This window comes from Danio rerio, chromosome 3, assembly GCF_052040795.2.
Source record: "Danio rerio strain M-AB ecotype USA chromosome 3, GRCz13ab, whole genome shotgun sequence".
Taxonomy (NCBI): domain Eukaryota; kingdom Metazoa; phylum Chordata; class Actinopteri; order Cypriniformes; family Danionidae; genus Danio; species Danio rerio.
The window spans coordinates 36,889,051-36,904,283 of record NC_141023.1 but is presented as its reverse complement, the minus strand read 5'-3'; the positions used below and the strand labels follow the sequence as shown (position 1 = coordinate 36,904,283).

Genomic DNA, 15,233 nt, shown 5'->3' with positions numbered 1-15,233 from the left:
ATATAATCCAAGTAAGATATATGAAAAATAACATGATTTTCTACAATTGAAGCATGAACAAACATCGCTTTGCATCTTATTAACATAACCAAGCCTTAAAAATACACTCTGGACCACCCCTTTAAGACCATACTTTCCTTGTTCCTAGCCACCAGTACAGTCCTTTATAATCCACTTAAAGTCATACAGTTTTGAAACATGGAGCAGTTTTGTCATAGTAGGACAAACTACCCCTTTAACTAGATAGATCAGCACTTTTTTGTTGTTGTGAATGACCTAAAATGACTATTTTTATTGTCAAAATTCAAGCTGGTCTGTCTTTTTCAGCAAGCCTTTATCAAAATCTTTCTTTTCAGCACCTATTATACAGCTCTTTTATCTTAAATGTATGTGATTCGCATTGCATTAAAGACCTGTAAGACTTTAAAGTCTGGTGAGTATGTGTGTGTGCGAGAGAGAGAGAAAGTGAGTGAGCAGGGGAGATGATAGGATCAAATGAGAGAGAAAGAAAGAGAAAGAGAGAGAGACGGGGAGGTTGGTTGAGAGACAGGTGGAGTCCATGGTTGCCAAGGCAACACCGCCCTTATATGGAAACTGGTGATATCATATTGCAAAGGTCAGGCTGGAGAGAAAGAGAGAGAGAACAAGGAATAAAGAGAGTGTGTGAGAGAGAGAGAGACGGCAAAAGCAGAGCGGAGAAAAAGAGGAAGGCTTTCGGAATATCCTCACCTCTTTTGCAAGACGCATCACAGGAATTCCTTCTTATTTACCTTCCCATCTGCAGCCTGTGTGGAATAATGGAAAGGGGGAGGGGAAGCGGAGGACTGGAAGAGATGGAGAGAAGGAGCAGATGAGTGCAACGGTGTGTAAACCGGCGAGAGGAGAGTTAATTACCCTCTGCCTGCCTTTTCCGAGACGGAAGAGTTAAAGCAGCAGCCAGTAGCCAGCCGATGCTGTAATGAATTAAATAAAGAACCTGCCGTCGCATGTGCTGGAGGGAGAGAGAGAGAGAGAGAGAGAGAGAGAGAGAGAGAGAGAGAGAGAGAGAGAGAGAGAGAGAGAATAAGAGAATGAGTATTCTGCACACCTGACAGCCAGCTGCTAAGACTGAAGGCATCTAGCCAGTGTACATGTGCATGTGTATGTGTGTATGCTAGAAAGATGCATACCCACTAGCGCACATGCAAGCAGGTGCAGGTGAGGTTCAAACTGATGGCTTCATTTGTTTGCTTATGGAGAGGTTGTTGTTGTTGATATGTGCTGATGTGTTGACTGCATTCAGATGGACACTGCTTGCTTTTGATTGTTTGCATGTTTGTGACTACGAGTCAGAGCATGTGTGAGGGAAGTACGCACAACGCATGCATGTGTGAGGAAAGGTAAGAGCTGTTTTGCATGCGGGTCAGGTGATGTTTAGCTCCGGTAGGCTTGCTGGGCTGCCACATGTTTCTCAGGTGGAGACTAATGTTGGGATCAGATGCAACTAGTTTTTGGGGGGCCTGATTGTTGTTTAGTGCTTTTGGTTTAATAATAGTGGACTGGCTTGTAATTGTGATATATTTGTTCACATTTGACTTGCAAACAAATGTCACTGTGTTTCTGATGCATGCAGGAGGGTGGATTTAAAGGGGACATGCTCCAATGCACTTTTGAAGCATTTGAAATGCTGGATTAGGTTAGGATTAGGTTGGTTTGTTGCACATGTTCTTTTTATCGTTTGGCATGAATTAGCCATTTGAGTGGAAAGTGATTATAGCTGCTTTTGTGAAGGTACGTTTGAGACTGTGGGGTTATGTTAATAATAATTTCTTATTGTTAACTTACTTGTGTGCTAACTAATTGAACTGTCAGTCTCTACATGTCAAGTTGTTTACATCTACTCTAAAAGTAAAGAGTGTGTTTTCTGTGACTGTTCATATTTAAAGGTTTTATGACTTCTTGAATGTACAGTATTATAGTTAATCCACTTACTTGTTTTCAACATTTATGACTTTCTTCTGTTGAACACAAGAAATTTCGGAGAAAGCTGGACACCTGCAACCATTAGTTATATAAACAGTAATGTCTTATTGTTGGCTTTAGTGTGCTAATTAACTAAACTGTCACTCTCAACATGTCAGGCTATTTACATCTACTCTAATAGTAAATTGCTCTAGATGTGTTTCCTCTGAGTGTTCGTATTTAGAGGTTTTGTGACTTGATGTATGGTATTATGCAAAGCAAGTTTATTTATTTAGCATATTTCAGTGGCAATTCAAAGTGCTTTACATAAACAGGAATAAAAGAGACAAGTATAAGAACATAAAAACACATAATACAAATGAAACAATAAATACAAACAGATTAAAATGTGTTAAACAGGTTTTAGAAAGAATGGAAAAAAGGAAAGATATAATAGTGCAATCTGTCGGACGTGACACAGTGCTCATTCAGTAAAGGCACAGCTAAAAAGATGTGTTTTAAGTCTTGATTTGAACGTGTCTAATGTTGGGGCACATCTGATTATTTCTGAAAGCTGATTCCAGCAGCTGGGGCACAGTAACTGAATGTGGATTCACCCTACTTTGGCTGAACCTTTGAGATTTCATGTTTATATAATCCTAAAGATCTGAATGATCTGTTAGGCTTGTATTCAGTGAGCATGTCTGTAATGTATTGAGGTTCTATATGCCATTTAGTGATTTATAGACAAGTAAAAATACTTTAAATCTATTTTGAATGTAACTGGGAGCCAGTGTAAAGACCTAAGGACAGGTGTGATGTGCTCTGATTTTCTGGTTCTGGTCAGAATCCTGGCTGCAGCTTTCTGGATGAGCTGCAACTGTCTATCTTTTTGGGAAGGCCAGTGAGGAGTCCGTTACAGTAATCCACCCTGCTGCTGATAAAAGCATGAACAAGTTTCTCTAAGTCTTAACTAAAAAAAAAAAAAAACGAAACAAAGCATCTGATTTTTGCAATGTTTTTGAGATGATAGTATGCTGATTTACTTACTGCTTTGACATGACTACTGAAACTCATATCTGACTCCAGAATAACACCAAGATTCTTGAGCTTATTTTTTGTTGTTTGACCCTTAGAGCCAAAGTACGCATCCACCTTGAGAAACTCACCTCTGTTCCTAGATGCAATGACTTCAGTTTTCTCTTTGTTAAAGCAATTGTTCTCGCAAAAAGCCCAACTGTTACTTGTTTTAAACATTAATGAATTTCCTTCTTGTTTACGTTCAAAGTATTTGTTTTAACTATTATATGGAAGTCAATGGTTACCAGTTTCCAACTTTCTGGAAAATATCTTCTTTTGTGTTCAACATGAGAAAGACATTCATAAAGGTTTGTATTCACATGAGAGTGAGTAAATAGTGAGTATTTTTTTGGGTGAACTTTCCCTTTAAGTCTGTTTATTTTTGTCAGATTTCTAAATTTAAATCTCACCACAAACAATATGCTAAGACAGATCGGAATCAGAATCGATTTATTGCTAAGTTTGCTCACACTCATAAGGAATTTGTTTTTGGCTACAGAAGCTTTCAGTGTACATAAAGAGACAAGTGACAACACGAAAATAAATATCAAAAAAGACAACAAACATTAAACAGAGATGCAATTGGACAAAAAGCTCTGGATGTTGAATTGTATGTATAAATTTGTGATAAATATACAAGTTATAAGGTGCTGTGTACAAATGCGTATGAGAAAATATTGCATTGAGAATGTTGTGACTGCTAAGGCTGATGGACTACTGTACCATTTTTGACCCTGTTGACACCTGGTTAAAAGATGTATTTTAATCAATCTGATTGCAAGTGGAGGTGGCACAGTGACTCAGTGGTTAGCACTGTCACCTCACAGCAAGAAGGTCACTGGTTAGAGTCCAAGCTGGGCCAGTTGGCATTTCTGTTCGGAGTTTGCATGTTCTTCCCATGTTCGCGTGGGTTTCTTCTGGGTGCTCCAGTTTCCCCCACAGTCCAAAGACATGCGCTATATGTGAATTAACTAAGCTAAATTGGCCATAGTGTATTTTAATGAGTGTAAGGGTGTTGTCTTGTTATGTCAGGGTTGGTGTGTAGTGGTTGAGTGTCGCAGACGAAAATGATACGCGTTGTTGGGGGATGGGGGGTGTTGGTAGGTTGTCGTGGACAAAAGTGATTAGCAGGGGGTTTAAGGTTTATTGGGCCCCCTAATAGTCTGGGGGCCCCAAAACGTGCCCTTAGAATTGCCCTAACCTTGGCCAGTTGGCATTTCTGAGTGGAGTTTGTACATTCTCCCCATGGTTGCATAGGTTTCCTCTGGGCGCTCCAGTTTTCCCCACAGACAAGGACTATATGTGAATTGACTAAACTAAATTGGCCGTAGTGTGAGTGAATGTGTGTAAGGGTGATTCCCAGAACTGGGTTGCAGCTGGAAGGGGATCCACTTTGTAATACACATGCTGCACTAGTTGGCGGTTCATTATGCTGTAGCGACCCCTGATAAATAAGTTACTAAGCCAAAGGAAAACGAATGAATGATTTCAGATCAACACTAAATACTGGTGTAAATGCAGAGTCTAAAACATTTTAAGCTTGATCTTCCAGTCAAAAACACATCTGATCGTATTGATTGATCTTTTAACTACTTCCAAATCTAACGACACTTATAAAGAGTTTCTATATGAAGCTAATGTTGTAAACAGGGTTTTAGTTTCCATAAATGGCCTAGGTGATTCAGTGAGGCAGTTTTGCATTTTTCAAGATTTTGAATATTTCTTTTCAGCTGCACCTGTGTCGTCTGTTAACCCTTAAACATGCTGTTGATTTTCCGCTGGCGAAAGCAGCCGCTGCTTAGACAGCCAATTATCCCCCATTTACTGTTGTTTCTAAGCAACTGAGGACGCCGGGCTTGTCCTGCTCCATGGAATCTTGCTTGTTAGGGGAAAATAACATCACCAAGCCACAGCACACTGGCCCTGCACCACATAAATCCATAAGCCCTCGATTATTATCCGATATGATGGCATTGGTAGTTGTGTTATTTCCGTTATTTATCAAATGCTGTGTCAAAGAGAGAAATTTAGAGCCGTCATGTCGAAATGATTTAGGAGACTTTTCATTGCTGTGAATTTTTCAACTTCTCTCTGGTTTGGCTGGAGATCAAATTGAAATAGGCATGTAGGACTATGTGTGTATTTTTCTAACTCTACTTTTCAGACAAATTTGTGGAAATGTGTATATATATATACAGGGTATATATAGGGTATAGGGCAGGTGTGTCCAAACTCGGCCCTGGAGGGCCGGTGTCTTGCATAGTTTTGCTCCAACTTCCTCAAACAAGCAGTATAAGTTTTTATTATACCTAGAAAGAGCTTGATTAGCTGTTTTAGGTGTGTTTAATTGGAATTGGAACTAAAATAAGCAGGACACCGCCCCTCCAGGACCCAGTCTGGACACCCCTGGTATAGGGTATATAGAGTATAGGGTTGGTTTTAAGAAATTATAATAAATTTAATCAATATTTGTATATTATATTTTTGATTTTGTGCTGCATCCATGCTGAAAGCTTTTTATTTTAGCTAATAAATCCTGAAGGCAAAACTATCTAATGCACTTTTTTATGTTTGCTGTTTCAGTAAATGTGTGCCGAATAATAGAGTTTTATATACAGTTTACTATATTGTGCACTTGTTGTTTGTGCCAATCATGTCTCACATAATATAAGAGTGCTTCATTTTGAAAATGCTGCTGGGGGACATTTAATATTACATCCTTAAATCTCAAGCTGTTCCAAAGTACAGTTTATCCCTCTGGATTGACCATCAACTGCACACAAGGCTTGGCTTTAGGCTGAAGTTCAGTACCAGAGCTCCTTCTGTTAGCCATGCAGTGTGTCCATCTGTCGCTCACTGCTACCTGACATCAGGTAACCCAGAATCAGTCCCCGCAGGTGAAGTCCTGCTCCTCTATCCTACTCATTTCAGTCAGAGCTGCCTGCAGAATCAATCATTAAAGCAGAAACCAGTTCAAGCTACTCTATGACAGAATAAACACAAGACCTTTAATGACTGGTTGGTTTCTGGGACATCATCTGTGAAACATTAGCAGTAGCACAGTATTATAGTAAAAACTATGTGAGGCATTTTATTTAGGAGAGACCCTAACATCATGTCATACAATATAAAGAAATATTTGCCTTTTTTTTTTTGCAATCTCAACTTATATTAAACAATACGACTAAAAATATTTCGTTAAACTTTGTAGAACTTAAAAATGTAGTTGAGACCTGTTATTTATTTAAATAAGTTAAAGTACCATAAAACATTTGTAGTCATGACTTCTGGCATGTCATATAATTTTTCACAGTGTAACATGACGCAACAAGATTCCGGCAACAAGCAATTTGGCTGTCTGCACCAAACGCGATGCGACACAACAGACATTAAAATACTAGCCATTTACTTAAATATCAGCCACTGTACTCCTAACGAAATAGTAAAGGTTATGAACTAATTAATAGATATTTAACATTATTAAAAGAACATAGGCTGAGTGACTGATACAGTGCATTCGGAAAGTATTCATTCTGCTTAACTTTTTCCATATTATTTCATGTTACAGGCTTATTTAAAACTGGATTAAATTCTTTTTTTTCCTCAAAATTCAACACACAATACCCCATAATGACAATGTGAAAAAATACTGAACAGCCCTCTGAAAATGCACATCACGTGACCACACACACACACAGCCACACACACACACACACACACACACAGTCACTCGCTGTCATGCGCTCCTCTGAGCTCCAGGCAGAGAGCGGTGCACGTCTGAGAGTTTTTGAAGGCTGTACCACTGGATCGCGTCTCACTATAGTTGTTTAACGTGACATTCAGACATCCCAACACTCCCGGAAGCTCCGGGAGTCTATATGCATTTGCGGGACTCATAATGCCCGCAAATGAGTGATAATCTCCCGGAAATCGCACTTCTCCCTCCCAGTCCTCAAATAAGTCTTGCACCCTTCTCACCCCCGGATCCCTCGTAGCTCTTCAGACACCCCTCTAGATTAGTTTTGACCACTGATCTCTTGTAAACCAAAAAAAGAAACTGCATGTTAATAACAGGAGAAAACTGAGCCTTCAACTACAGTACTTGGAATCACAGTAAATGGAATCACCCTCTATAGCTCAGATATTGAGTTTCTATTTTGTACTAGGTTAACCTGCTTCTTAAACACATGATCATCTTCGATTGGTCATTACTCAGAGATCAGCCATAAACATAAGAAGTAGCGCAAATAGGTCTGTCACGAGAAGGAAATATTGCTTTGCGATATATTGTCACAGAAATTGTTGCAATTAGCGATAAAATTGTCTTTTTGAGTTTATCTTATGCCACTGATTGTATAATGATTATATAACAGCATAATAATAATGAAAGAATTATAACAAAATAATTCTTATCTTAAGGTTATTTAGATTCTATAATGTCAAAAGGTAAATGTCCTCTTATTCATTCACTGAATCATATTCTTTTAGGCTTAGTCCCTTTATTAATCCAGGGTCGCCATAGTGGAATGAACCGCCAACTTATTCAGCATATGTTTAATGCAGCGGATGCCCTTCCAGCTACAACCCATCACTGGAAAACACCCATACACACTTATTCACACACTCATTCACGCACATACACTACGGACAATTTAGCCTACCCAATATAGTGCATGTCTTTGGACTTGTGGGGGAAACCGGAGCACCTAGAGTAAACCAACAAGAACTCAGGGAGAACATGCAAATTCCACACAGAAATGCCAACTGATTCAGCCGAGGCTCAAACCAGCGACCTTCTTACTGTGAAGCGAATTTGTAAATAGATATTGCAATGGCAAAAATGATTGAGGTCTTCTCCAAGTATTGCACGATAAGTCTGTATAATAATTTTTGTGACAGGCCTATTGGAAACATGATAAGGAGATAAAATATATTTAAAAAGCTAGGTTGTTGTTGGAAGTGTTGTTGGTGATACCTGCAGGGTGCAGTCTGTGTGGGTCCTAATGCCCCAGTATATTGATGGGGACTGCTCAGTGAATTTGTAAATATATATTGCAACACCAAAAAAATATTAGGGTCATCTCCAAGTATTGCAGGATAAGTCGATTTTTGATTATTGATTATTGTGACAGGCAAAAGCACAAAATCATACTGAAGTAAAAACAATCAATGTGAGGTTTTTTTTTTTTTTTCCCAAAGTGGCTCTGATGCAATGTGTGTTTCTTGATATCTTAAAGCTCAGTTTGTGTATTGTGAGTGTTTGTCAATCTATGAGAAGAAGAATGCAATAGTGCATATATTTTTCATAGTGCTCATCCCTGGGGCAGTGCTGCTCAGTACCAGGACCAACTGCTACTCAGAATATTGTTTTACTAGAAATGTAACGCCAAGCTGCTGCCATATGAGCAGTGTGCTATTATACACTATTCATATCAACATCCTGCTTCCAGGGAGTTTGTAAAACAACATTTTTAGCCTTGAGTAGAATGAAATATTTAGCTGATGTTTTATTTGCAGCACGCTTTTCCCATTTTATGTTTTCCTGTCTAAATGTTCACAAACACACTCACACACACACTTTTAATCAGCTGACTGCAGTCTAGACTTGATCATAAAATATTCAAAAGTCTTGATCGATCATTCAGAGTTTCATTCAGAGAATATATGGGACATTTTTTGCCTCATAGCCTTTATAACTACTCATGCTCAAAGGAAAACCACACCTTTACCAACATTTTTGCAGAACTCCAGCTGAAATAAATGCCAGAGCAATAAAACGGCCATAACGTTTAATCATCTCCACACAAATTATGATTACAGGGCAGAATATCAATTAATGAAGACACACTTTTGCACGGTTTCCTGCTCAAAACTGTTATCAGCTTTTAATATACTGTATTATTTGTGTAATAATACACTACCTGTCAAAAGTATTGGTACCAATCCCAGATGTAAGACCAACAAATATTAACTTGACTTCTAGTTGATCATTCGGAAAAGTGGCACAGGGTAGATTTTTCTGATGAATCATGTGTTGAACTGCACCCCAATCATCACAAATACTGCAGAAGACCTATAAGAACCAGCATAAACCTAAGATTCTCATAGATATTTGTCAAGTTTGGTGAAGGAAAGAATCATGGTTTGGGGTGAACATTATTCAGCATGTCTGCGGTAAGATGAAGGAGATAGCATTGAAGATAAATCCAAAATTCTTGAACAGGAGTCCTGCAAGAACACTTTCTTTGCCATATCGGATGACTTTATTAATAAGTTATTTGAGCCATTGCAGAAATGTATGGATGCAGTCAAGCTCATGGGAATCATAACACACAATATTAATTCTTGTTTCACTGCACCATGACTTTATATTTTATACTGTACATTATTCCTGTTAAGAAAAAATCACTTTGCTGAAATATTGCCACAGTCATTCCCATTCATTTATGTTCCTGAGAAAATAAAGCACTTTTAGCACCACTCACTAGCCATTTCACTGTGAAATGTTCAACAATATAATATCATTTTTGCAACTCTCTCAAGTCACATTTCACACTTGTTCTAATGTATTGAATTAATTATGTTCAGTACTATACGTACATCACATGAGAATCAATGTTTTAAATAGTATCTGTCACTGTCATTTCCATCAAACCTCAAGGCATTTGAGTGGGAATGACAGTGAATAAAATTACTACCACTAATTAAATTAAAACAGAAACAAATCTAGCGATCAAGAAAAAAAGACAATCATGTCAGAATATGGATTTATCCTATAATGATGTTTTTAAATTTCTGTGAAAGTGAAAATCAGGAAAATATGGGAGATGTAGGTGAGAGCTCTGCAGACAGATGACCAATTTTGGGATGATTGATGGGTCTGGGCAGCAGGCCAAGCTCAGACACAGAGGGAATCTTTTTAATTAATTTTTTTTCTCATTTGCTGCAATCTTGTCAGTTAGTCAGTCAGCCTGGGCAGCTGATGGACGGGCGAGTGAAAACCTTGAAATACCTTCATGCAGACTCATTTAGAGGGCCAGACCATTCAGAACAGCTCCATATGATGAGCAGACTGAAGGAATTATGTGTCATTGTGTCACCATGTGCTTTAAAGCCCGGTAGAGCTGCATCTGAAGCAGCAGATGTGATATGAAAATGTGACATGTAAGCTTTCACTAAGAAGTTTTGAATCTGTTTAGATTTAGAAAGAATTCTTTAAATTGATCAAAAATGAGAATACTATAATACCACAGTGTCATATTTCTATTATCATTTTACTATTTCATTTTACTGTTTTAACATTGAGGCAGCATGGTGGATCAGTGATTAGTGGTTCACAGCTAGAAGGTCGCTGCTTTGATTCCTGACTGGGCCAGTTGGCATTTCTGTGTGGGAGTTTGCATGTTCTTCTCGTGTTCGAGTGGGTTTTCATACACATTCAAAAGACATGCGGTATAGATAATATAACTATAAAAATAATAATAACTATAAAAAGATTTACATGAATGATAAAAACATGATATTAACTGTACCCAACTTACATGTAAAATAAAATTTTAAAAAAGTTTAAAAAGTTGTAATGTTACCTAAGAAGAGGGAAAGACTGGGGTAGGGAGAGAGAGACAAAGAGTAGGCCCCGAAGATAGCTGTTAGCAAGCAAGAGAAGAGCAGAGCAGGAAAACCACAGAGCAGGAAAAGACAGAGTTAAGTTCACCAATTATTTTGTATCTTTCTTGACCATATGATTAAAGCCCAAATACTGAGACATACAAACTGACCAATTAAATCCTGTGACCACATCGTAAACCCCCCAAATTCCAAACACGTATAAACCAGACCCTGATCTAATCAGTATCTGTCTTTGGAATCTGTATGAACCTTCTTGGTGAGAAAGACATGTGTTAATAATTTGCCTTCCTTAAGGTGTATATACTGTCAACATTACTTAAATTCTGCAGTCTATTTGAGTTATATGTTGCTTGTTATTGAATGTGAGTCTGAAATGTTGGTGTACAAAAATACTCACTGTCCTTCTCTCAGCTCATATCTTCCTTCAGATTCTTTTATCTTAAAAGATGTGACATGGTTGGAGATGTGACTGTCTGCCACCACACACAGAGATAAATGTCTAACACTTTCTCTTTTCTCTTTCTTTCCTTAGCAACAGCCAAACTACTGGAGCTTTAAGGTCAGTGCTTTGATTACTTCTCTGTGTGTGTTTCTGTCTCAAAAACTGTTCTTTTGATTTGTGTTTGCCTTCTTAGGATAAATGTGCATGCCGTGTTTTGATATCTGTTGTCAGTCCACAGTGAAACTGCAAAAGGTTCCAGCCCATTCTCATGGGTAATACGTGCTTCAGTCTACATTTTTGAAAACTTACAATATGTTGCTCCATGTATGTTTTGCTGCACAATTCAGGTAACTTATCCACTAGAGGGCGATATTTACACTTATAGGGTACATTTTTTGTAATTTTTCAGACACACCTCCGTGAGAATGCAGGGCTGTCAGACAACCTAGTGAACCACTGACACAATCCCTTCTCTAAAACCAACCAATAATATATTCAAAAGCGTATATATTAAGTGTAAGAGAAAAGTGCACTGCTAGATAGTTTCGCCTTGATTTTACATTGGTTTATGTGTTTTGTAGAACTGTCATTCCGCTGTGGCGACCACTGATAAATCAGGGAATAAGCCAGAGGAAAGTAAATGAGTGTTTTGTGGAACCGTGCTTCACCAGATTCAAACTCGAGTGCTCTGTGTCACAAGTACAGTACTATACTATGTGAGCTACCGAGCAAACTGACCACACCAGAAAAGTTGTCCATATGGAGATTCATAGATGCAGAAAATGTATTGGATACAAGTCATAGACATTTGTGTTTTGTGTTAATATCATTAAAGTGAAAAGGAACAAAAGTTATTGATGTTATACTGCCCCTCAGTGTTCATTTAACAGGGAAACTGCAGTCAAATGTATGTTTAACGACGAATTTCCAATGAGTCTTTGTTGCAGCATTGGCTAAACTTGGCTAATGGCTAAATCTGATTATACTTTAATTGATGGTTCTGTATTTGTATGCCTATTCCATATTAATTTAACAACCTGCTGTGTTTTTAAAGCTATTCCCTTATTGAGAACAGAAATGGAAAGAACGATTCTGCAGTATTGCACATCAGTTCTTTCTGTCTGAGCTTTTTTAGCTGTACTATAGTCACAGAATTCTTGGCAGAAGTAAGATAAATCTGACAAAAAACCCTTGGCTCACTTGATCATCCTTAAGCCCAAGATAGGCTTCACTTTATAAATGTGCAGGGTTGAACTCATCACCTTTCAAAGTATACTCAATTTATAGTATGCACGAAGCTGGGAAGCTACTCTGAAGTTGTAGCCTAAAAAGCTACAGTACAAGCTACTTATAAGTGAAAGTATTTAAGCTACAATCGTTATCGTTTTGAAAAGTACTTAGCTTGACAAGAATGACTTTTCTCTCCTTTCATCCTGCTGATTGCATCATCGGATCCAGTGCTCCTACTGGTTCTTGGATTGACACTCGTCATAGCTGTAGTCGTGCTGCAGAAATGTGTTTAAATCTTCTGACACGGCCAGAACTTTATAAGAGGGAACATTTGATCATCATTAAAGGGCCATGAAACCCCCTCGTTTCAGCAGGGTGTTTTCACACCTCTTCTTTGGAAAAAGTCAGAAAAGTGGGCGTGTCCAGCTCTGTTTAGGGGGGAGTGTCGGAGGAACTAAAGTGGGAGGGTGTGGGAGTGTCGATTTGGGCACGCGCGAGTTTTAGAGTCAAAATACACACACACACACACACACATACATACAGGAGAATGTGATGGTGTTTAACCTACATGGACATCTGTAGTCGAATTATTAGCCAAATTATTAAATGGTGGACTTTAACTGCAGTTTGGCTCTTTCATTCAGGGAATTCATTCATGCCCCTCGCGACACACGAGATATTTGATTCGAGGAACTGCTCTAAGCGTGTATTTTTCATGCAATGTTTTATACCGCACGGCGAATGAGAGAAAAAAACCCACTGCATTTCCCAGAAACTTAGATGCACACGACAGGTAGTGTCAGAAAGCCGCGCGTGTTATTCCGGTCACTAAATGCGGTAAAAACCCTACACGAGGTTAAAGTTTGGTTGTGGTGCTAACGTGTTTACACTCTGTGCAATAGTTTGTTAGATACGAACAAACTGAATAAACAAAGAGCACTGGTCGCTCACTTACCAAATCTGTAGAGACAGGACAATCACCAGCAACTAGAGCCGCATCTTTATGAAGATAATACTACAAACGATTCCAGATCCCAGCGTTTGCAGATGAGAACAGCTCTCAGGTAAACAATAATCCTCCTTAGACACGTAAGTTATTGTTGTCGCGCGTCGCGTACACTGTTTATCCACACGTGAGTCTGAGCTCTCACAGAGAGAAAATGAAAACGAAACTTAACTGCAGCAAACTATAAAAGCAACACTTCACGCTTGTTTTGCCAACACAACGTGGCGTCTCTGTCCTGAAAACACGGTGATAGTAATGAATATTAATGAAGTTGCACAATAGAGCGCGCTGATTGGTTTGACCCAAGCCTTACTCATGCATTAATGCAACAAACTGTAAGACGTAATAAGACTCACTCAGGCACAGACGCCCAGTCTGCACGCTGGAATACACACTATTATGTCATGACCGTGACACAGCTTCAAAAATTCGTTTCAAACAGGAAGTACGAATTTGCTTAAAATAACGCAAAAACAACCAATTTACACTTTTTAGCGAAATATAGGTGTCCTAATAGTGTTTTTAGCAGTGTGGGACACATATACGACTGTCAACAGCTCAAAAAATGTGTTTTGGTGTTTCGTGACCCTTTAAGGGCCACTGCTGTTGATGAATATTTTAACTGAGAACTACAGTTTTGTTTTTTGAATTTCTCTGATTTGTCTCAGATAATCAAATCGTGGCTAAAATCGCACAGTGTGAGCAGAGTCCTATTTGTACAACACAAAATAATAGAATATTTTAAGTTGTTTACAGTAAATTATGTTCCTTATAAAAGTTTCTTTACAAACATTTGTCTTGTTAGGGGTGTGAAACTATACTAACTATTATTAGTCTCACAATTCGGTTACGATTATCATGCCAAAGATTCGGTTTAATACAGTTGACGAGGCTTTCTATAAACAGTTTAGTTTTACTTAGCAACAAAATAATAATTGTATTAATTTATAATTTATATATATATATATATTTATAAATTAGGGGTGACGCAGTGGCGCAGTAGGTAGTGCTGTCACCTCACAGCAAGAAGGTCACTGTTTAAGTATCGGCTGGGTCAGTTGGCGTTTCTGTGTGGAGTTTACATGTTCTCCCTGCGTATGCGTGGATTCCTCCGGGTGCTCCGGTTTCCCCCACAGTCCAAAGACATGCGGTACAGGTGAATTGTCCGTAGTGTATGAGTGTAAATGGGTGTGTGGATGTTTCTCAGAGATAGTTTGCAGCTGTAAGGAAACGTTTTCGCTGCATGAAACGTGCTGGATAAGTTGGTGGTTCATTCCATTGTGGCAACCCCAGATTAATAAAAAGACTAAGCCGAAAAGAAAATGAATGAATGAATGAATGAATTTATGAATTATTTGCTGTTCATAAAACACTGACAGTCACTGATTGCAAAACGGCTGCAGTGATCAGCTGATCCATTGTAGACGATGACGCGGTGAAGAAAACTTGCTCTGCAGATCTCCAGTAGCGTGTCTAGATCCACAAATAACGTTATTGTTGCAACAGCCAAGAGAGGAGATAAAATGTTACCTCAGGAACACACCAGCAGGTCAAAAGGGCCACATAGAGTACAAGTTAAAGGGGTCACAGAGAGTGATAGAGAGAGTTTACAGCTTTAATTTTTTTCACTCAGGATGTCTCTGTACATTGCTGCATTCATCTTTCCCTCTATCCTTACTAGTCTTTCAGTTCCAGCTGCTGAACAACATCCCCACAGCATGATGCTGCCACCACCATGCTTCACTATAGGGATGGTATTAGCCTGGTGATGAGCAGTGCCTGGTTTTCTCCAAACATAATGCCTAGCGCTCCAGAGAGTTAAATTTTAGTCTCATCAGACCAGAGAATTTAGTTTCTTATGGTCTGAGAGTCTTTCAGATGCCTTTTGGCAAATTCCAGGTGCGG

At 38.7% G+C, this 15,233-nt stretch overlaps 1 protein-coding gene across 57 annotated transcripts in view; it reads left to right on the top strand.

Annotated features, from left to right (window-relative positions):
- Positions 1 to 15,233, top strand: part of srcin1a (SRC kinase signaling inhibitor 1a) — a 243,469-nt gene that overhangs the window by 124,905 nt on the left and 103,331 nt on the right. For 29 of the 57 annotated variants that reach the window (XM_087243089.1, XM_087243071.1, XM_087243087.1 and 26 more), the window contains one exon: positions 11,183 to 11,209. In XM_087243089.1, coding sequence (XP_087099215.1) covers positions 11,183 to 11,209 — 27 coding nt within the window. Of the gene's footprint in view, positions 1 to 624; positions 1,198 to 11,182; positions 11,210 to 15,233 lie in introns of those variants that run through there. The other 28 variants (XM_087243096.1, XM_087243094.1, XM_087243065.1 and 25 more) reach the window with 4 other exon arrangements.